Genomic DNA, 23,421 nt, shown 5'->3' with positions numbered 1-23,421 from the left:
ATTTTTAAAGTTTGATCTAATTCATTTGCCTCGCGCAGAGCATAAAATTTGCGCTTTTACGCTTTAAAAACCGCTTAAAGATGTCTCGAAATGAAATGTATTCCCAATTTATCATAATTTTAGCCCACACGCAGTAGTTGACTATTTCTGACATTTACTTTTGAGACGCTGTATAAGATAGTTTTTGTGAAACTTTATTATAACCGACCTATTGTAAATTTTGCAAGGATAAGCGAAGCTTTTGATAGATTGAGCTTGATCACTCATATCCATACTCACGCCATAACGATTTTTGTAACGTTCTTCCGCTAAACATCTACCTATAAAGCTCGATTAAACTGTGAAAACTCAGTACCATTAACGGCAATGCTCAATCTGCTTGATTGGAAATATAGGTCGTCGAAAATGCTTCTCTCGATGCTTGTGAACCAGAACGACAAGCAAGAAACACGGCCTTGTTAGAGATTATTTTGTTCTTGACTGGTCTCTGTTTTACAACGATATCCGTGAAACTTTCATAGCACCTAACATTGAACTTATAGATGATAAGGAGTCACAAGTTGGAAAATACGATGAATGAAAAGAAAGAAAAACGCCTATTGCCCAAAAAATTGGGTTTCTGAAAAGGCATGGGTCAATGCCCCCACCCCACTAAATATACTTGTTGCCTTGTGGGTGGATCTGGTATAAGCTTTATTCTGGCATGAAGAATTATAAGATCATAGTGCTCATCCTAATCCATCCTTCAGTTTATTTTTAAAAGTGGTAAAAAGTGGAGGGGAAGCCCCCCCCCCAGTAAAATAAATGGAGGGACACCCCCTGTTCCGCCATCTATATCAGTGGTCCTGTGAAAGGTTTCGAATTCGGGCAAGGTTACAAAAATAGAAAATGTATACAAACAAAGCTTGGTAACCGGGGCTGAAGCTGCAAAGTATCATCGCCGAGTTTTAGAACAAAAGTTTCGGTACTATACCAATACAGGATTAGAATGACGTGACTGAGAAATGGGCCCCATAAACTATCCATAGTAATTAATAGTTCAGACATTAACTATATGCGAAAGCTTGCACATTACACTACTTCAATTCTGTGTACGCTTACATTGAACTTGTGTTAAGCAAACGGCACCCATAGCTAACCATAAATATGTCTAGTGCCAATAATTTGTTAATGTTGGCTTGCTTGGTCTCTAGCTTATCTTGCGCACATACCAAAAGTCAACGGATGCTGAAACTGGGTATGCATAAACCAACATTGGGATCAATCAAAGTTCTAAACTATGAACCAACACCGGAAACCTTTTATGAAGATTTCATACGAAGTAGTACTCCAGTACTTATTAGAACTAACAATCCGTCTTGGCATAAGTATTTTTCAAGTTGGGCGAGGCCAAGTTTTCTCCAAACACACATAAACGATATGCCTGGTAGAGCATACAACAGACCTATTTGGACACAGGATTACCCGGGCGAAGTGAGACTTAATTTTACAGATTTCTTCACAAGACCTCTTGATGAAAAGCTTTATTGGGATTCGACATTTCCCTTGGACAATTCACTATTCAAACATATGCCGCTACCGTTGCCACTCAGCTGTTTACAGTACAGCAATTGGATAGAATCAGCAGTCTTGCTCTACACGAAGGTTAATTCCACGTCACCATTTCATCATGATGGAGCAGAAAATTTCTTTTTTCAAATATCTGGTAAAAAGACTTGGTTAATAGCAAACTATTCAGAAGGAAACAAGGCTTATGCTGATCTATACGATGTACAACCCGGTTTGTCACCGATCAATCCCGAACAAGTTGACCTCGACAAATATCCTCTTGCTGCTGACATAAATTTCTACAAAGTAACTGTGGAACCTGGAGATATGCTCTACGTGCCTGAGCATTGGTGGCATCATGTAACTTCGTTTGACCCACCAATCATATCTGTTAATTTATGGAGTGAGGTATTTGAACTCCCCTTATCTTCAGAAAAACGAGATATTGCAAATCACACTAAGGTTATCTCCAAGTTCATTCGTGAATCTTCTTCTCCTTCTATAAAATGCATGTGGCAACATCGTTCTATCGCAGATGTTTCTCAATACAACTGGAAAGACATCTCTACACTATCAGAATCTGCCACTGAACCACTCCGAAACTACTTTCTGCTTCATTTTAGTTCGGATATTTCTGGATGTTTCTATGCTGTAAATTCTATAACCGGTACTATACTTTGGAATTATACGATAAGCACGGACGCTGGATCAACTCCTGTTGTCAGCGCTGATGAAAAAACTGTTTATTTTGCTGATGAAGATTCAAAGCTTTATGCGTTTCATACAGAATCCGGAAATCTTTTATGGAAAATAGAGCTTAGTGACGCAATTGTGGCTTCTCTTCGACTGAATAAAATTAAAGACATTTTGTATGCTGCAACTATTGACGGATGGGTTTACGCTTTTAATATCACGGCAGATGGTAGGCCTTCACTTTTATGGAAAAGTGGTCCCTTTCCAGGAGAAATCTGGTCTAGTCCTTTCATTCATAAACCAGGATTAATAATATGTATAAAAACAACTTCAACAGAAGATCCATCAGTTTACATGTTGCACGAAAGCAACGGAAGCGTAATGTGGTCACACACGATGGGAAGACCAGTATTTGCATCCCCTGTGGTGGATCACGAAAGCAACAATTTGTTCGTGTTAGATGTGGAGAACTATTTAAACGTAATTGATATGCAAACAGGGAAATCCCTGTGGACATTTGACATTGGAGATGGAGTTTTATCATCCCCAGTTCTTAGTTCCAATGGAAATATTTTATATATTGTAACGGCGTCAGGTCAAGTCATGTGTCTAGATGCTCTCAAGTTGGATATAATTTGGAAGATTGTAGTTGAAAAAAGCACAGATATTGAAGTAGTTTCGTCGCCATTACTTACGGAAAAATGGAAGCTCCTATATGTTGCAATTGGCTATCGTGTAATGGCCTTGGATGCTGAAAACGGAAAAGCAGTTTGGGAGTTTTCAGCAGATGCTGAATTTATGTCCAGCCCCAGACTAGACAAATATGGAACTTTATATATCGGTGGTATGGATAACAAACTATATGCCTTAAATGGACTAAAAGGGACAGTGCAATGGTCTGTTTTATCGCTTGGCCCAATTGTAAGTAGCGTAACGATTTTCGACCGATACGTTGAGGAAAGTAGTTACGGAGGATTAATGTAAATAGGATATAATTGTGAGTAAGAAAATTGCCGAAAACCAGCGTTTTATCGCTTGTGTTTTACAGACTAACTATTTGTTTACTTTATATTTTGTGCAAATGTTGATATATTTCATATCTTTTTATCAACTTCCCCGAAGGCCTGCATGCAAAAGCAGCGCATTATACAAAAAACGGCTATTTTAATTCAGTGAATTATACGTATGTAGACTATAGTCTATTTAAACTCTATTATATACATTGATTTGTCTCTAAAACTTAAACATAATAATAAAGTTTAAATATAATTTGATCACACGTTTTTTAACATTTCTATAAATACTGTACAATAATACACTGACTTTATGTGACAAACCGCGTTTTGAAAAATTAAAATATACATTCTCTTCTTTGTATCAATGACGTTCATTGCTATTGTAACAAGGGAACTAAAATTTAAGAAGTTTTTCCCAACATACGGTAGTGCCAAAACTAACCTTAACTTTCAAAATTTTCCTAAACTATCGAAGTTAACCATAAATGGTTAACTATAAACAATTAAGATACACATTTAAACATAGGTTACATATATATGATAAAGTAAAAATAGGAGTACTTTTTTAAAGGGGCTGAAGGATATAAACTTATATAGCCCATTGTATACCTATATTCCCAAAGGCGTACACATATAAAAGCCATCAGTATATACGTACCGAAATAAATCGCTGCACAAAGAGCAGCATAGCAAAACTTGAAAAATATTTGTCGACTATTCCGATATTTCAGGATGTCTTTGACAGTTCAACGCTGTGGGCCAATGTTTAGATGTAGTAATTTTAAGTAAGAATCAAGGAATTACCACTGTTATACATAGGGTATAGCTATAGGGTTTTATTGCGGCTTGCATGTAGGCCTACATTAAAATGTCGGGACACCCCTACCCCATAATCCTTTATGCAAAAGATACCTTGACTTTCTCTTGAAAGCTTTTGACAACATCTTGTTTTTTTATCTAATTCGGAAACAGGCCTATAACTTGATGGGCAGCCACTAATCAACCGGAAAGAATCGCACTTGATTTATTTTTCGTAGTTTCTTGTTAATTTAACTTAAATATTCATTTTAATTCAAATATAACTGTATGGCAGATAAAAGCGAGGACGGTTGAATTGATACCTTGTTTTACTTTTGCTTCGATGGTATGAGTTCTCATTTCTCAAACGGCGTGACAATGCTGTTAGTTGCTTAAATTCATTCTATGCATATTACTAAATGATAAAGTTCCCTTTTTATTTATTATCAGACACAAAGGCTTACACCTTTGAGCAAATCTTACTGAATGTTACATTGTGCAGTAGTAACAAGTGAAAGGGAAAAGTAAAAGGAAAGACTGCAAACATTACATCGGTATTTATATGTGGCCCACCAGTTCAAGCGAGGAAATTATCTGAACGTCATTAAGGAGAATTTAAGCTTGGTCAGCAACTGAATTGCAAGATCCCAAAATAGAATTTCAGCATTTCCAAAACAACTCATGAGTCATGACTCGTGACGTAACCGTCACAACTGTAATCAAATCCTAAAAACCTTAAATCTGCTTTTTGCATACACATTCTCCTACAGTATATAGCTGCCTATCTTTAGCATGAGCATCACCACCTCTGTACCATGAAATTATATAGTTACTCCGTATAACATATGCTTTCCAGTAACCGTACGTGATTAAGAAGCCTTTGCTCTGTTTATACTGTAGCAACGGTTGGTTTGTGTCAACTTCTAACATATGTTTTGTAATTTGCTATAACTTATAAAACCCTTAACGGCGATGTGGTTGTGATGCAAGCAGTTTTAGTGTTATGATTAGAGTTGTTTGTGTTAGTGATACGGCACATTATCTGCTTGCAATGAGTGGAATCAATAGCTTTACGTATATTGTACGGTATATGAGGCAGGGATCAGCTAGCAAGCAATAGATATAAGTAAAGTAAAGTATAATATCAAATAGGAAATTTTAACCTTCATAATTAATAACTGCTGTTCATTTTAAGAGAGAGAAGATATTGAAATGAAATCAGAAACGATATTTCTTGGCAAATTTATGTCATTTATCTCTAACAATATCCTACACATCTTTAATCATAAAGCAACAAACTAGTAGACCACTATTTCAAAAACCTTTTTGTGTATTCGAATTGTTTGGTTCTGTATTAAGACAGCAAGCGACTTTTATTTGCAGGAATTCCAGTAGCTCAAATATGTTTCTGAACCTTTTACACACTCTATGTATTTTGTGGAATATTGTCTATAGCGTGAGTATGAAGCATGAGTTTTCAACAATGTTGAAGCTTGGTATGCATAAACCAACATTGGGATCAATCAAAGTTCTAAACTATGAACCAACACCGGAGGCCTTTTATGAAGATTTCATACGAAGTAGTACTCCAGTACTTATTAGAACTAACAATCCGTCTTGGCATAGGTATTTTTCGAACTGGGCGAGGCCAAGTTTTCTCCAAACACACATAAACGATATGCCTGGTAGAGCATACAGCAGACCTATTTGGACACAGGATTACCCGGGCGAAGTGAGACTTAATTTTACAGATTTTCTACAAAGGGTCTATGATGAAAAGCTTTATTGGGATTCAACATTTCCTTTAGAAAACACTTTATTTAAGCATATGCCGCTACCGTTGCCACTCAGCTGCTCAAGGTACACGGATTGGGCGCAGTCGACCACATTGTTATACACAAATCGTAATTCTACCTCTGCATTTCATCAAGACGGAGCGGAAAATTTCTTTTTTCAAATATCTGGTAAAAAGACTTGGTTAATAGCAAATTATTCAGAAGGAAACAAGGCTTATGCTGATCTATATGATGTACAACCCGGTTTGTCACCGATCAATCCCGAACAAGTTGACCTCGACAAATATCCTCTTGCTGCTGACATAAATTTCTACAAAGTAACTGTCGAACCTGGAGATATGCTCTACGTGCCTGAACATTGGTGGCATCATGTAACTTCGTTTGACCCACCAATCATATCTGTTAATTTATGGAGTAATGTTTTCAATTTTCCACCTTCGCAAAACTTACGTAATATTGCAAACCACACTACGGTTATCTCCAAGTTCATTCGAGAATCTTCTTCTCTTTCTATAAAATGCATGTGGCAACATCGTTCTCTCGCAGATGTTTCTCAGTCTAATTGGAAAGAAGTTTATACACCATCCAAATCTGCTTATGTGTATTCGATTTATTTTAGTTCGGATATTTCTGGATGTTTCTATGCTGTAAATTCTATAACCGGTACTATACTTTGGAATTATACGATAAGCACGGATGCTGGATCAACTCCTGTTGTCAGCGCTGATGAAAAAACTGTTTATTTTGCTGATGAAGATTCAAAGCTTTATGCGTTTCATACAGAATCCGGAAATCTTTTATGGAAAATAGAGCTTAGTGACGCAATTGTGGCTTCTCTTCGACTGAATAAAATTAAAGACATTTTGTATGCTGCGACTATTGACGGATGGGTCTATGCTTTCAATATCACGGCAGATGGTAGGCCTTCACTTTTATGGAAAAGTGGTCCCTTTCCAGGAGAAATCTGGTCTAGTCCTTTCATTCATAAACCAGGATTAATAATATGTATAAAAACAACTTCAACAGAAGATCCATCAGTTTACATGTTGCACGAAAGCAACGGAAGCGTAATGTGGTCACACACGATGGGAAGACCAGTATTTGCATCCCCTGTGGTGGATCACGAAAGCAACAATTTGTTTGTGTTAGATATGGGGAACTATTTAAACGTAATTGATATGCAAACAGGGAAATCCCTGTGGACATTTGATATTGGAGATGAAGTTTTATCATCCCCAGTTCTTAGTTCTAATGGAAATATTTTATATATTGTAACGGCGTCAGGTCAAGTCATGTGTCTAGATGCTCTCAAGTTGGATATAATTTGGAAGATTGTAGTTGAAAAAAGCACAGATATTGAAGTAGTTTCGTCGCCATTACTTATGGAAAAATGGAAGCTCCTATATGTCGCAATTGGCTATCGTGTAATGGCCTTGGATGCTAAAAACGGAAAAATAGTTTGGGAGTTTTCAGCAGATGCTGAATTTATGTCCAGCCCCAGACTAGACAAATATGGAACTTTATATATCGGTGGTACGGATAACAAACTATATGCCTTAAATGGACTAAAAGGAACAGTGCAATGGTCTGTTTTATCGCTTGGCCCAATTGTAAGTAGCGTAACGATTTTCGATCGATACGTTGAGGAAAGTAGTTACGGAGGATTAATGTAAATAGGAATTAATTGTGAGTAAAATAATTGCAGAAAACCAGCGTTTTATCGCATGTGTTTACAGACTAACTATTTGTTTGCTTTATATTTTGTGCCATTGTTGATATATTTCATATCTTTTTATCAACTTCCCCGAAGGCCTGCATGCAAAAGCAGCGCATTATACAAAAAACGGCTATCTTAATTCAGTGAATTATACGTATGTAGACTTTAGTCTATTATATACATCGATTTGTCTCTAAAAGTTAAACATAATAATAAAGTTTAAATATAATTTGATCACACGTTTTTTAACATTTCTATAAATACTGTACAATAATACACTGACTTTATGTGACAAAACGCGTTTTGAAAAATTAAAATATACATTCTCTTCTTTGTATCAATGACGTTCACTGCTATTGTAACAAGGGAACTAAAATTTGAGAAGTTTTTTCCAACATACGGTAGTGCTAAAACTAACCTTAACTTTCAAAATTTTCCTAAACTATCGAAGTTAACCATAAATGGTTAACTATAAACAATTAAGATACACATATAAACATGGGTTACATATATATGATAAAGTAAGAATAGGAGTACTTTTTTAAAGGGGCTGAAGGATATATACTTATATAGCCCATTGTATACCTATATTCCCAAAGGCGTACACATATAAAAGCCATCAGTATATACGTACCGAAATAAATCGCTGCACAAAGAGCAGCATGGCAAAACTTGAAAAATATTTGTCGACAATTCCGATATTTCAGGATGCCTTTGACAGTTAAACGCTATAGGCCTATGTTTAGATGTAGTAAGAATCAAGGAATTGCCACTGTTATGCATAGGGTATAGCTATAGGGTTCTATTGCGGCGTGCATGTAGGCCTATATTAAAATGTCGGAACCCCCTACACCATAATCCTTTATGCAAAAGATACCTTGACTTTCTCTTGAAAGCTTTTGACAACATCTTGTTTTTTTATCTAATTCGGAAACAGGCCTATAACTTGATGGGCAGCCACTAATCAACCGGAAAAATCGCACTTGATTTATTTTTCGTAGTTTCTTGTTAATCTAACTTAAATATTCATTTTAATTCAAATATAACTGTATGGCAGATAAAAGCGAGGACGGTTGAATGGATACCTTGTTTTACTTTTGCTTCGATGGTATGAGTTCTCATTTCTTAAACGGCGTGACAATGCTGTTAGTTGCTTAAATTCATTCTATGCATATTACTAAATGATAAAGTTCCTTTTTTATTTATTATAAGACACAAAGGCTTGCACCTTTGAGCAAATCTTACTGAATGTTACATTGTGCAGTAGTAACCAGTGAAAGGGAAAAGTAAAAGGAAAGACTGCAAACATTACATCGGTATTTATATGTGGCCCACCAGTTCAAGCAAGGAAATTATCTGAACGTCATTAAGGAGAATTTAAGCTTGGTCAGCAACTGAATTGCAAGATCCCAAAATAGAATTTCAGCATTTCCAAAACAACTCATGAGTCATGACTCGTGACGTAACCGTCACAACTGTAATCAAATCCTAAAAACCTTAAATCTGCTTTTTGCATACACATTCTCCTACAGTATATAGCTGCCTATCTTTAGCATGAGCATCACAACCTCTGTACCATGAAATTATATAGTTACTCCGTATAACATATGCTTTCCAGTAACCGTACGTGATTAAGAAGCCTTTTCTCTGTTTATACTGTAGCAACGGTTGGTTTGTGTCAACTTCTAACATATGTTTTGTAATTTGCTATAACTTGTAAAACCCTTAACGGCGATGTGGTTGTGATGCAAGCAGTTTTAGTGTTATGATTAGAGTTGTTTGTGTTAGTGATACGGCACATTATCTGCTTGCAATGAGTGGAATCAATAGCTTTACGTATATTGTACGGTATATGAGGCAGGGATCAGCTAGCAAGCAATAGATATAAGTAAAGTAAAGTATAATATCAAATAGGAAATTTTAACCTTCATAATTAATAACTGCTGTTCATTTTAAGAGAGAGAAGATATTGAAATGAAATCAGAAACGATATTTCTTGGCAAATTTATGTCATTTATCTCTAACAATATCCTACACATCTTTAATCATAAAGCAACAAACTAGTAGACCACTATTTCAAAAACCTTTTTGTGTATTCGAATTGTTTGGTTCTGTATTAAGACAGCAAGCGACTTTTATTTGCAGGAATTCCAGTAGCTCAAATATGTTTCTGAACCTTTTACACACTCTATGTATTTTGTGGAATATTGTCTATAGCGTGAGTATGAAGCATGAGTTTTCAACAATGTTGAAGCTTGGTATGCATAAACCAACATTGGGATCAATCAAAGTTCTAAACTATGAACCAACACCGGAGGCCTTTTATGAAGATTTCATACGAAGTAGTACTCCAGTACTTATTAGAACTAACAATCCGTCTTGGCATAGGTATTTTTCGAACTGGGCGAGGCCAAGTTTTCTCCAAACACACATAAACGATATGCCTGGTAGAGCATACAGCAGACCTATTTGGACACAGGATTACCCGGGCGAAGTGAGACTTAATTTTACAGATTTTCTACAAAGGGTCTATGATGAAAAGCTTTATTGGGATTCAACATTTCCTTTAGAAAACACTTTATTTAAGCATATGCCGCTACCGTTGCCACTCAGCTGCTCAAGGTACACGGATTGGGCGCAGTCGACCACATTGTTATACACAAATCGTAATTCTACCTCTGCATTTCATCAAGACGGAGCGGAAAATTTCTTTTTTCAAATATCTGGTAAAAAGACTTGGTTAATAGCAAATTATTCAGAAGGAAACAAGGCTTATGCTGATCTATATGATGTACAACCCGGTTTGTCACCGATCAATCCCGAACAAGTTGACCTCGACAAATATCCTCTTGCTGCTGACATAAATTTCTACAAAGTAACTGTCGAACCTGGAGATATGCTCTACGTGCCTGAACATTGGTGGCATCATGTAACTTCGTTTGACCCACCAATCATATCTGTTAATTTATGGAGTAATGTTTTCAATTTTCCACCTTCGCAAAACTTACGTAATATTGCAAACCACACTACGGTTATCTCCAAGTTCATTCGAGAATCTTCTTCTCTTTCTATAAAATGCATGTGGCAACATCGTTCTCTCGCAGATGTTTCTCAGTCTAATTGGAAAGAAGTTTATACACCATCCAAATCTGCTTATGTGTATTCGATTTATTTTAGTTCGGATATTTCTGGATGTTTCTATGCTGTAAATTCTATAACCGGTACTATACTTTGGAATTATACGATAAGCACGGATGCTGGATCAACTCCTGTTGTCAGCGCTGATGAAAAAACTGTTTATTTTGCTGATGAAGATTCAAAGCTTTATGCGTTTCATACAGAATCCGGAAATCTTTTATGGAAAATAGAGCTTAGTGACGCAATTGTGGCTTCTCTTCGACTGAATAAAATTAAAGACATTTTGTATGCTGCGACTATTGACGGATGGGTCTATGCTTTCAATATCACGGCAGATGGTAGGCCTTCACTTTTATGGAAAAGTGGTCCCTTTCCAGGAGAAATCTGGTCTAGTCCTTTCATTCATAAACCAGGATTAATAATATGTATAAAAACAACTTCAACAGAAGATCCATCAGTTTACATGTTGCACGAAAGCAACGGAAGCGTAATGTGGTCACACACGATGGGAAGACCAGTATTTGCATCCCCTGTGGTGGATCACGAAAGCAACAATTTGTTTGTGTTAGATATGGGGAACTATTTAAACGTAATTGATATGCAAACAGGGAAATCCCTGTGGACATTTGATATTGGAGATGAAGTTTTATCATCCCCAGTTCTTAGTTCTAATGGAAATATTTTATATATTGTAACGGCGTCAGGTCAAGTCATGTGTCTAGATGCTCTCAAGTTGGATATAATTTGGAAGATTGTAGTTGAAAAAAGCACAGATATTGAAGTAGTTTCGTCACCATTACTTACGGAAAAATGGAAGCTCCTATATGTTGCAATTGGCTATCGTGTAATGGCCTTGGATGCTGAAAACGGAAAAGCAGTTTGGGAGTTTTCAGCAGATGCTGAATTTATGTCCAGCCCCAGACTAGACAAATATGGGACTTTATATATCGGTGGTACGGATAACAAACTATATGCCTTAAATGGACTAAAAGGGACAGTGCAATGGTCTGTTTTATCGCTTGGCCCAATTGTAAGTAGCGTAACGATTTTCGATCGATACGTTGAGGAAAGTAGTTACGGAGGATTAATGTAAATAGGATATAATTGTGAGTGAGAAAATTGCAGAAAACCAACGTTTTATCGCTTGTGTTTTACAGACTAACTATTTGTTTGCTTTATATTTTGTGCAATTGTTGATATATTTCATATCTTTTTATCAACTTCCCCGAAGGCTTGCATGCAAAAGCAACGCATTATACATTATACAAAAAACGGCTATTTTAATTCAGTGAATTATACGTATGTAGACTATAGTCTATTTAAACTCTATTATATACATTGATTTGTCTCTAAAACTTAAACATAATAATAAAGTTTAAATATAATTTGATCACACGTTTTTTAACATTTCTATAAATACTGTACAATAATACACTGACTTTATGTGACAAACCGCGTTTTGAAAAATTAAAATATACATTCTCTTCTTTGTATCAATGACGTTCATTGCTATTGTAACAAGGGAACTAAAATTTAAGAAGTTTTTCCCAACATACGGTAGTGCCAAAACTAACCTTAACTTTCAAAATTTTCCTAAACTATCGAAGTTAACCATAAATGGTTAACTATAAACAATTAAGATACACATTTAAACATAGGTTACATATATATGATAAAGTAAAAATAGGAGTACTTTTTTAAAGGGGCTGAAGGATATAAACTTATATAGCCCATTGTATACCTATATTCCCAAAGGCGTACACATATAAAAGCCATCAGTATATACGTACCGAAATAAATCGCTGCACAAAGAGCAGCATGGCAAAACTTGAAAAATATTTGTCGATTATTCCGATATTTCAGGATGCCTTTGACAGTTCAACGCTGTGGGCCTATGTTTAGATGTAGTAATTTTAAGTAAGAATCAAGGAATTACCACTGTTATACATAGGGTATAGCTATAGGGTTTTATTGCGGCTTGCATGTAGGCCTACATTAAAATGTCGGGACTCCCCTACCCCATAATCCTTTATGCAAAAGATACCTTGACTTTCTCTTGAAAGTTTTTGACAACATCTTGTTTTTTTATCTAATTCGGAAACAGGCCTATAACTTGATGGGCAGCCACTAATCAACCGGAAAGAATCGCACTTGATTTATTTTTCATAGTTTCTTGTTAATCTAACTTAAATATTCATTTTAATTCAAATATAACTGTATGGCAGATAAAAGCGAGGACGGTTGAATTGATACCTTGTTTTACTTTTGGCTCGATGGTATGAGTTTTCATTTCTTAAACGGCGTGACAATGCTGTTAGTTGCTTAAATTCATTCTATGCATATTACTAAATGATAAAGTTCCCTTTTTATTTATTATCAGACACAAAGGCTTACACCTTTGAGCAAATCTTACTGAATGTTGCATTGCGCAGTAGTAACCAGTGAAAGGGAAAAGTGAAAAGAAAGACTGCAAACATTACATCGGTATTTATATGTGGCCCACCAGTTCAAGCAAGGTAATTATCTGAACGTCATTAAGGAGAATTTAAGCTTGGTCTGCAACTGAATTGCAAGATCCCAAAATAGAATTTCAGCATTTCCAAAACAGCTCATGAGTCATGACTCGTGACGTAACCGTCACAACTGTAATCAAATCCTAAAAACCTTAAATCTGATTTTTGCATACACATTCTCCTACAGTATATAGCTGTCTATCTTTAGCATGAGCATCACCACCTCTGTACCATGAAATTATATAGTTACTCCGTATAACATATGCTTTCCAGTAACCGTACGTGATTATTAAGAAGCCTTTGCTCTGTTTATACCGTAGCAACGGTTGGTTTGTGTCAACTTCTAACATATGTTTTGTATTTTGCTATAACTTATAAAACCCTTAACGGCGATGTGGTTGTGATGCAAGCAGTTTTAGTGTTATGATTAGAGTTGTTTGTGTTAGTGATACGGCACATTATCTGCTTGCAATGAGTGGAATGAATAGCTTTACGTATATTGTACGGTATATGAGGCAGGGATCAGCTAGCAAGCAATAAATATAAGTAAAGTGAAGTATAATATCAAATAGGAAATTTTAACCTTCATAATTAATAACTGCTGTTCATTTTAAGAGAGAGAAGATATTGAAATGAAATCAGAAACGATATTTCTTGGCAAATTTATGTCATTTATCTCTAACAATATCCTACACATTTTTAATCATAAAGCAACAAACTAGTAGACCACTATTTCAAAAACCTTTTTGTGTATTCGAATTGTTTGGTTCTGTATTAAGACAGCAAGCGACTTTTATTTGCAGGAATTCCAGTAGCTCAAATATGTTTCTGAACCTTTTATACACTCTATGTATTTTGTGGAATATTGTCTATAGCGTGAGTATGAAGCATGAGTTTTCAACAATGTTGAAGCTTGGTATGCATAAACCAACATTGGGATCAATCAAAGTTCTAAACTATGAACCAACACCGGAGGCCTTTTATGAAGATTTCATACGAAGTAGTACTCCAGTACTTATTAGAACTAACAATCCGTCTTGGCATAGGTATTTTTCGAACTGGGCGAGGCCAAGTTTTCTCCAAACACACATAAACGATATGCCTGGTAGAGCATACAGCAGACCTATTTGGACACAGGATTACCCGGGCGAAGTGAGACTTAATTTTACAGATTTTCTACAAAGGGTCTATGATGAAAAGCTTTATTGGGATTCAACATTTCCTTTAGAAAACACTTTATTTAAGCATATGCCGCTACCGTTGCCACTCAGCTGCTCAAGGTACACGGATTGGGCGCAGTCGACCACATTGTTATACACAAATCGTAATTCTACCTCTGCATTTCATCAAGACGGAGCGGAAAATTTCTTTTTTCAAATATCTGGTAAAAAGACTTGGTTAATAGCAAATTATTCAGAAGGAAACAAGGCTTATGCTGATCTATATGATGTACAACCCGGTTTGTCACCGATCAATCCCGAACAAGTTGACCTCGACAAATATCCTCTTGCTGCTGACATAAATTTCTACAAAGTAACTGTCGAACCTGGAGATATGCTCTACGTGCCTGAACATTGGTGGCATCATGTAACTTCGTTTGACCCACCAATCATATCTGTTAATTTATGGAGTAATGTTTTCAATTTTCCACCTTCGCAAAACTTACGTAATATTGCAAACCACACTACGGTTATCTCCAAGTTCATTCGAGAATCTTCTTCTCCTTCTATAAAATGCATGTGGCAACATCGTTCTCTCGCAGATGTTTCTCAGTCTAATTGGAAAGAAGTTTATACACCATCCAAATCTGCTTATGTGTATTCGATTTATTTTAGTGCGGATATTTCTGGATGTTTCTATGCTGTAAATTCTATAACCGGTACTATACTTTGGAATTATACGATAAGCACGGATGCTGGATCAACTCCTGTTGTCAGCGCTGATGAAAAAACTGTTTATTTTGCTGATGAAGATTCAAAGCTTTATGCGTTTCATACAGAATCCGGAAATCTTTTATGGAAAATAGAGCTTAGTGACGCAATTGTGGCTTCTCTTCGACTGAATAAAATTAAAGACATTTTGTATGCTGCAACTATTGACGGATGGGTTTACGCTTTTAATATCACGGCAGATGGTAGGCCTTCACTTTTATGGAAAAGTGGTCCCTTTCCAGGAGAAATCTGGTCTAGTCCTTTCATTCATAAACCAGGATTAATAATATGTATAAAAACAACTTCAACAGAAGATCCATCAGTTTACATGTTGCACGAAAGCAACGGAAGCGTAATGTGGTCACACACGATGGGAAGACCAGTATTTGCATCCCCTGTGGTGGATCACGAAAGCAACAATTTGTTCGTGTTAGATGTGGAGAACTATTTAAACGTAATTGATATGCAAACAGGGAAATCCCTGTGGACATTTGACATTGGAGATGGAGTTTTATCATCCCCAGTTCTTAGTTCCAATGGAAACATTTTATATATTGTAACGGCGTCAGGTCAAGTCATGTGTCTAGATGCTCTCAAGTTGGATATAATTTGGAAGATTGTAGTTGAAAAAAGCACAGATATTGAAGTAGTTTCGTCACCATTACTTACGGAAAAATGGAAGCTCCTATATGTTGCAATTGGCTATCGTGTAATGGCCTTGGATGCTGAAAACGGAAAAGCAGTTTGGGAGTTTTCAGCAGATGCTGAATTTATGTCCAGCCCCAGACTAGACAAATATGGGACTTTATATATCGGTGGTACGGATAACAAACTATATGCCTTAAATGGACTAAAAGGAACAGTGCAATGGTCTGTTTTATCGCTTGGCCCAATTGTAAGTAGCGTAACGATTTTCGATCGATACGTTGAGGAAAGTAGTTACGGAGGATTAATGTAAATAGGATATAATTGTGAGTGAGAAAATTGCAGAAAACCAACGTTTTATCGCTTGTGTTTTACAGACTAACTATTTGTTTGCTTTATATTTTGTGCAATTGTTGATATATTTCATATCTTTTTATCAACTTCCCCGAAGGCTTACATGCAAAAGCATCGCATTATACATTATACAAAATACGGCTATCTTAATTCAGTGAATTATACGTATGTAGACTTTAGTCTATTATATACATCGATTTGTCTCTAAAACTTAAACATAATAATAAAGTTTAAATATAATTTGATCACACGTTTTTTAACATTTCTATAAATACTGTACAATAATACACTGACTTTATGTGACAAACCGCGTTTTGAAAAATTAAAATATACATTCCCTTCTTTGTATCAATGACGTTCATTGCTATTGTAACAAGGGAACTAAAATTTAAGAAGTTTTTCCCAACATACGGTAGTGCCAAAACTAACCTTAACTTTCAAAATTGCCCTAAATTATCGAGAAGTTAAGATACACATATAAACATAGGTTACATATATACGATAAAGACGATAAAGTAAGAATAGGAGCACTTTTTAAAGGGGCTGAAGTATATATAGCCCATTTTATACGTATATTCCCAAAGTCGTACACATATAAAAGCCATCAGTATATACGTACGAAATAACTCGCTGCACAAAGAGCAGCATGGCAAAACTTGAAAAATATTTGTCGACAATTCCGATATTTCAGGATGCCTTTGGCAGTTTAACGCAATAGGCCTATGCTTAGATGTAGTAATTTTAAGTAAGAATCAAGGAATTACCACTGTTATACATAGGGTATAGCTATAGGGTTCTATTGCGGCTTGCATGTAGGCCTACATTAAAATGTCGGGACTCCCCTACCCCATAATCCTTTATGCAAAAAATACCTTGACTTTCTCTTGAAAGTTTTTGGCAACATCTTGTTTTTTATCTAACTCGGAAACATGCCTATAACTTGATGGGCAGCCACTAATCAACCGGAAAGAATCGCACTTGGTTTATTTTTCATAGTTTTTTGTTAATCTAACTTAAATATTCATTCTAATTCAAATATAACTGTATGGCAGATTAAAGCGAGGACGGTTGAATTGATATCTTGTTTTACTTTTGCTTCGATGGTATGAGTTCTCATTTCTCAAACGGCGTGACAATGCTGTTAGTTGCTTAAATTCATTCTATGCATATTACTAAATGATGAAGTTCCCATTTTTATTTATTATAAGACACAAAGGCTTACACCTTTGGGCAAATCTTACTGAATGTTACATTGCGCAGTAGTAACAAGTGAAAGGGAAAAGTAAAAGGAAAGACTGCAAACATTACATCGGTATTTATATGTGGCACACCAGTTCAAGCAAGGTATTTATCTAAACGTCATTAAGGAGAATTTAAGCTTGGTCTGCAACTGAATTGCAAGATCCCAAAATAGAATTTCATTTCCAAAACAACTCATGACTCGTGAAGTAACCGTCACAACTGTAATCAAATCCTAAAAACCTAAATCGGCTTTTTGCATACACATTCTCCTACAGTATATAGCTGTCTATCTTTAGCATGAGCATCACAACCTCGGTACCATGAAATTATATAGTTACTCCGTAGGCCTATAACATATGCTTTCCAGTAACCGTACGTGATTAAGAAGCCTTTGCTCTGTTTATACTGTAGCAACGGTTGGTTTGTGTCAACTTCTAACATATGTTTTGTAATTTGCTATAACTTGTAAAACCCTTAACGGCGATGTGGTTGTGATGCAAGCAGTTTTAGTGTTATGATTAGAGTTGTTTGTGTTAGTGATACGGCACATTATCTGCTTGCAATGAGTGGAATCAATATCTTTACGTATATTGTACGGTATATGAGGCAGGGATCAGCTAGCAAGCAATAGATATAAGTAAAGTAAAGTATAATATCAAATAGGAAATTTTAACCTTCATAATTAATAACTGCCGTTCATTTTAAGAGAGAGAAGATATTGAAATGAAATCAGAAACGATATTTCTTGGCAAATTTATGTCATTTATCTCTAACAATATCCTACACATCTTTAATCATAAAGCAACAAACTAGTAGACCACTATTTCAAAAACCTTTTTGTGTATTCGAATTGTTTGGTTTTGTATTAAGACAGCAAGCGACTTTTATTTGCAGGAATTCCAGTAGCTCAAATATGTTTCTGAACCTTTTACATACTCTATGTATTTTGTGGAATATTGTCTATAGCGTGAGTAGGAAGCATGAGTTTTCAACAATGTTGAAGCTTGGTATGCATAAACCAACATTGGGATCAATCAAAGTTCTAAACTATGAACCAACACCGGAAACCTTTTATGAAGATTTCATACGAAGTAGTACTCCAGTACTTATTAGAACTAACAATCCGTCTTGGCATAAGTATTTTTCGAACTGGGCGAGGCCAAGTTTTCTCCAAACACACATAAACGATATGCCTGGTAGAGCATACAGCAGACCTATTTGGACACAGGATTACCCGGGCGAAGTAAGACTTAATTTTACAGATTTTCTACAAAGGGTCTATGATGAAAAGCTTTATTGGGATTCAACATTTCCCTTGGACAATTCATTATTTAAACATATGCCGCTACCGTTGCCACTCAGCTGCTCAAGGTACACGGATTGGGCGCAGTCGACCACATTGTTATACACAAATCGTAATTCTACCTCTGCATTTCATCAAGACGGAGCGGAAAATTTCTTTTTTCAAATATCTGGTAAAAAGACTTGGTTAATAGCAAATTATTCAGAAGGAAACAAGGCTTATGCTGATCTATATGATGTACAACCCGGTTTGTCACCGATCAATCCCGAACAAGTTGACCTCGACAAATATCCTCTTGCTGCTGACATAAATTTCTACAAAGTAACTGTCGAACCTGGAGATATGCTCTACGTGCCTGAACATTGGTGGCATCATGTAACTTCGTTTGACCCACCAATCATATCTGTTAATTTATGGAGTAATGTTTTCAATTTTCCACCTTCGCAAAACTTACGTAATATTGCAAACCACACTACGGTTATCTCCAAGTTCATTCGAGAATCTTCTTCTCTTTCTATAAAATGCATGTGGCAACATCGTTCTCTTGCAGATGTTTCTCAGTCTAATTGGAAAGAATTTTATACACCATCCAAATCTGCTTATGTGTATTCGATTTATTTTAGTTCGGATATTTCTGGATGTTTCTATGCTGTAAATTCTATAACCGGTACTATACTTTGGAATTATACGATAAGCACGGATGCTGGATCAACTCCTGTTGTCAGCGCTGATGAAAAAACTGTTTATTTTGCTGATGAAGATTCAAAGCTTTATGCGTTTCATACAGAATCCGGAAATCTTTTATGGAAAATAGAGCTTAGTGACGCAATTGTGGCTTCTCTTCGACTGAATAAAATTAAAGACATTTTGTATGCTGCGACTATTGACGGATGGGTCTATGCTTTCAATATCACGGCAGATGGTAGGCCTTCACTTTTATGGAAAAGTGGTCCCTTTCCAGGAGAAATCTGGTCTAGTCCTTTCATTCATAAACCAGGATTAATAATATGTATAAAAACAACTTCAACAGAAGATCCATCAGTTTACATGTTGCACGAAAGCAACGGAAGCGTAATGTGGTCACACACGATGGGAAGACCAGTATTTGCATCCCCTGTGGTGGATCACGAAAGCAACAATTTGTTCGTGTTAGATGTGGAGAACTATTTAAACGTAATTGATATGCAAACAGGGAAATCCCTGTGGACATTTGACATTGGAGATGGAGTTTTATCATCCCCAGTTCTTAGTTCTAATGGAAATATTTTATATATTGTAACGGCGTCAGGTCAAGTCATGTGTCTAGATGCTCTCAAGTTGGATATAATTTGGAAGATTGTAGTTGAAAAAAGCACAGATATTGAAGTAGTTTCGTCGCCATTACTTATGGAAAAATGGAAGCTCCTATATGTCGCAATTGGCTATCGTGTAATGGCCTTGGATGCTAAAAACGGAAAAATAGTTTGGGAGTTTTCAGCAGATGCTGAATTTATGTCCAGCCCCAGACTAGACAAATATGGAACTTTATATATTGGTGGTACGGATAACAAACTATATGCCTTAAATGGACTAAAAGGAACAGTGCAATGGTCTGTTTTATCGCTTGGCCCAATTGTAAGTAGCGTAACGATCTTCGACCGATACGTTGAGGAAAGTAGTTACGGAGGATTAATGTAAATAGGAATTAATTGTGAGTAAAATAATTGCAGAAAACCAGCGTTTTATCGCATGTGTTTACAGACTAACTATTTGTTTGCTTTATATTTTGTGCAATTGTTGTTATATTTCATATCTTTTTATCAACTTCCCCGAAGGCTTACATGCAAAAGCATCGCATTATACAAAAAACGGCTATTTTAATTCAGTGAATTATACGTATGTACACTATAGTCTATTTAAACTCTATTATATACATTGATTTGTCTCTAAAACTTAAACATAATAATAAAGTTTAAATATAATTTTATCACACGTTTTTTAACATTTCTATAAATACTGTACAATAATGCACTGACTTTATGTGACAAACCGCGTTTTGAAAAATTAAAATATACACTCCCTTCTTTGTATCAATGACGTTCATTGCTATTGTAACAAGGGAACTAAAATTTGAGAAGTTTTTCCCAACATACGGTAGTGCTAAAACTAACCTTAACTTTCAAAATTTTCCTAAACTATCGAAGTTAACCATAAATGGTTAACTATAAACAATTAAGATACACATGGATTAATGTAAATAGGAATTAATTGTGAGTAAGAAAATTGCCGAAAACCAGCGTTTTATCGCATGTGTTTTACAGACTAACTACTTGTTTGCTTTATATTTTGTGCAATTGTTGATATATTTCATATCTTTTTATCAACTTCCCCGAAGGCTTGCATGCAAAAGCAACGCATTATACATTATACAAAATACGGCTATCTTAATTCAGTGAATTATACGTATGTAGACTATAGTCTATTTAGACACTATTATATACGTTGATTTGTCTCTCAAACTTAAACATAGTATTAAAGTTTAAATATAATTTTATCACACGTTTTTTAACATTTCTATAAATACTGTACAATAATACACTGACTTCATGTGACAAACCGCGTTTTGAAAAATTAAAATATACATTCCCTTCTTTGTATCAATGACGTTCATTGCTATTGTAACAAGGGAACTAAAATTTAAGAAGTTTTTCCCAACATACGGTAGTGCCAAAACTAACCTTAACTTTCAAAATTATCCTAAATTATCGAGAAGTTAACCATAAATGGTTAACTATAAACAATTAAGATACACATATAAACATAGGTTACATATATATGATAAAGTTAGGCTTACCATAATTTAGTGGCTTCAAAGCGGGACGCTTTCGACATATGACGTCACGATAACATTTTTATCGAATACAATGAAATAAATAACAAACAAGATCACGAATTCTTCTTCAAATAATAATATAGAAAAATAGTTACCTAATTACCTAAATCTACCTTTTAATGCAAATTTAACTTCAATTAAATCCTAAATAGCTAAAATCAAGTTTTTGCGTGTCTATTCTCCTAACCTAACGGCCTATCAATAATAAAAGGTTAGCGAGTCTTTTTCCGGTGAAGTAGTCACTCTGTAGAACTTACACCTTTTCGATACAGCAAAAGGAAGAAATATCGAATTGAACATAGTTTCCAAGTCGACATGCTACTCCCAACACTGAGTTTACCAAACATTGTATACAACAAGCATTTATAAATTTATTTATTGGCCCAATCGTACTTTTCTGTACACAATACTTTCTTCAAGAAATCATTGTTCAATTTTACATTCTCGTAAAACTCAGAGCAGGACCAATAAGTATCGACTTTACAAGTAATAACGGCTTTCACGTTCTGCTCCAGCATCCTGCTTCTGCTGTCAGACCACATGTTCTTCATGATGGAAAAAATTCTCTCAACGGGTGCGGATGTTCCAGGTAAACAAAATATAAACTCCACCAGCTTCTGAGAATTTGAAATGCGTACGCATTTTTCTTCAAATTTTTTGAACATCGCGACCCACTTTTGTTCAAACGATACATTTTGCCAGCTATCTTCCTTACAACGTTCAGAAAAGTGCCTTTTCACTTGTACTTGTTCGTCGAAAAGAGAGTCGCTGTTGATCACCTAGTGCTTCCCAAACATGACATTGATCTTTACCGCAGATTCACGCACTCGCGTCCAGGATATTTCTTCATTTAGGTCGATCCAAAGATGAGGAAGCACATCTTTATAAGCATCATCATAAAGATCCAGATACGATAAGCGTTTATCGTAAAAATTAATTGTTTCTTTGTAAAATAATTTTACATTTACTTCACTTGCTTCTTCTAGCTTTCCCAAGAGAGTCATTGCTTGAGATGGAATGAAGTTGTTTTCTTTCTTTTGAAGTAAGTTTAGCTTTAGCTCTGACAGAACAAGCGCCACATCTACGGCACAAGCGTTTTCCCTTTCTAACTTAAGAATGGTCTCATTGAAGTAATTCAACTGCCCATGAACAAATTTCAAATAGAGCTCTCAAATAGACCTCAAGCCTACAGCCCTGCAAGCCTAATCTACTAAAAGAACACCGTATATTTCTACAAGCTACCACAGCATTAGCTGAACTAGCTAACAATGAAACCACTAGCCAAAGTAACAAGCTGTACCAATTATCCGCTAACAATGACGTCACAATAACATTTTTATTGCATACAATGAAATAAATAACAAACAAGATCACAAATTCTTCTTCAAGAAGAACCGGTACGCTACACAGCAAAAACAATAATAAGAACATGATAATGTTCGTGTATGGCTTCTATGCGGTGTGCCTATGCTGGCTGACTGAGTGCCAAACCGGGACGTTTGGCTAATAAATCGGGACGCCGGGACAAGACGTTAAAAAGGGGGACTGTCCCGGCTAAAGCGGGACGTATAGTAAGCCTAGATAAAGTAAGAATAGGAGCACTTTTTAAAGGGGCTGAAGTATATATAGCCCATTTTATACGTATATTCCCAAAGGCGTACACATATAAAAGCCATCAGTATATACGTACGAAATAACTCGCTGCACAAAGAGCAGCATGGCAAAAATTGAAAAATATTTGTCGACAATTCCGATATTTCAGGATGCCTTTGACAGTTTAACGCAATAGGCCTATGTTTAGATGTAGTAATTTTAAGTAAGAATCAAGGAATTACCACTGTTATACAAAGGGTAT

The 23,421-nt window shown here is 35.7% G+C and overlaps 3 protein-coding genes across 3 annotated transcripts; all 3 read left to right on the top strand.

Annotated features, from left to right (window-relative positions):
- Nucleotides 1–1,032: 1,032 nt before the first annotated feature.
- On the top strand, nucleotides 1,033–7,905 carry LOC143460103 (uncharacterized). Its single transcript, XM_076957493.1, has one exon. The coding sequence runs from the start codon at nucleotides 1,147–1,149 to the stop codon at nucleotides 3,223–3,225; it is 2,079 nt and encodes a 692-aa protein (XP_076813608.1). The 5' UTR covers nucleotides 1,033–1,146; the 3' UTR covers nucleotides 3,226–7,905.
- A 6,163-nt stretch (nucleotides 7,906–14,068) lies between these two features.
- Nucleotides 14,069–16,512, top strand: LOC143460628 (uncharacterized). Its single transcript, XM_076958215.1, has one exon. It carries the CDS (start codon nucleotides 14,102–14,104, stop codon nucleotides 16,106–16,108), a length of 2,007 nt encoding a protein of 668 aa, XP_076814330.1. The 5' UTR covers nucleotides 14,069–14,101; the 3' UTR covers nucleotides 16,109–16,512.
- A 1,777-nt stretch (nucleotides 16,513–18,289) lies between these two features.
- Nucleotides 18,290–20,708, top strand: LOC143459493 (uncharacterized). Its single transcript, XM_076956680.1, has one exon. It carries the CDS (start codon nucleotides 18,305–18,307, stop codon nucleotides 20,369–20,371), a length of 2,067 nt encoding a protein of 688 aa, XP_076812795.1. The 5' UTR covers nucleotides 18,290–18,304; the 3' UTR covers nucleotides 20,372–20,708.
- The last annotated feature ends 2,713 nt before the right edge of the window (nucleotides 20,709–23,421 follow it).

Source organism: Clavelina lepadiformis, chromosome 5 (assembly GCF_947623445.1).
Source record: "Clavelina lepadiformis chromosome 5, kaClaLepa1.1, whole genome shotgun sequence".
Taxonomy (NCBI): domain Eukaryota; kingdom Metazoa; phylum Chordata; class Ascidiacea; order Aplousobranchia; family Clavelinidae; genus Clavelina; species Clavelina lepadiformis.
Note: the sequence above shows the minus strand (reverse complement) of the source record. Positions and strands in the feature narration are given on the sequence as shown.

Excerpts from the sequence above, each read along its gene's own strand:
- LOC143460103 (XM_076957493.1), top strand. The coding sequence starts at position 1,147 with ATGTCTAGTGCCAATAATTTGTTAATGTTGGCTTGCTTGGTCTCTAGC.
- LOC143459493 (XM_076956680.1), top strand. The coding sequence starts at position 18,305 with ATGTTTCTGAACCTTTTACATACTCTATGTATTTTGTGGAATATTGTC.
- LOC143460628 (XM_076958215.1), top strand. The coding sequence starts at position 14,102 with ATGAAGCATGAGTTTTCAACAATGTTGAAGCTTGGTATGCATAAACCA.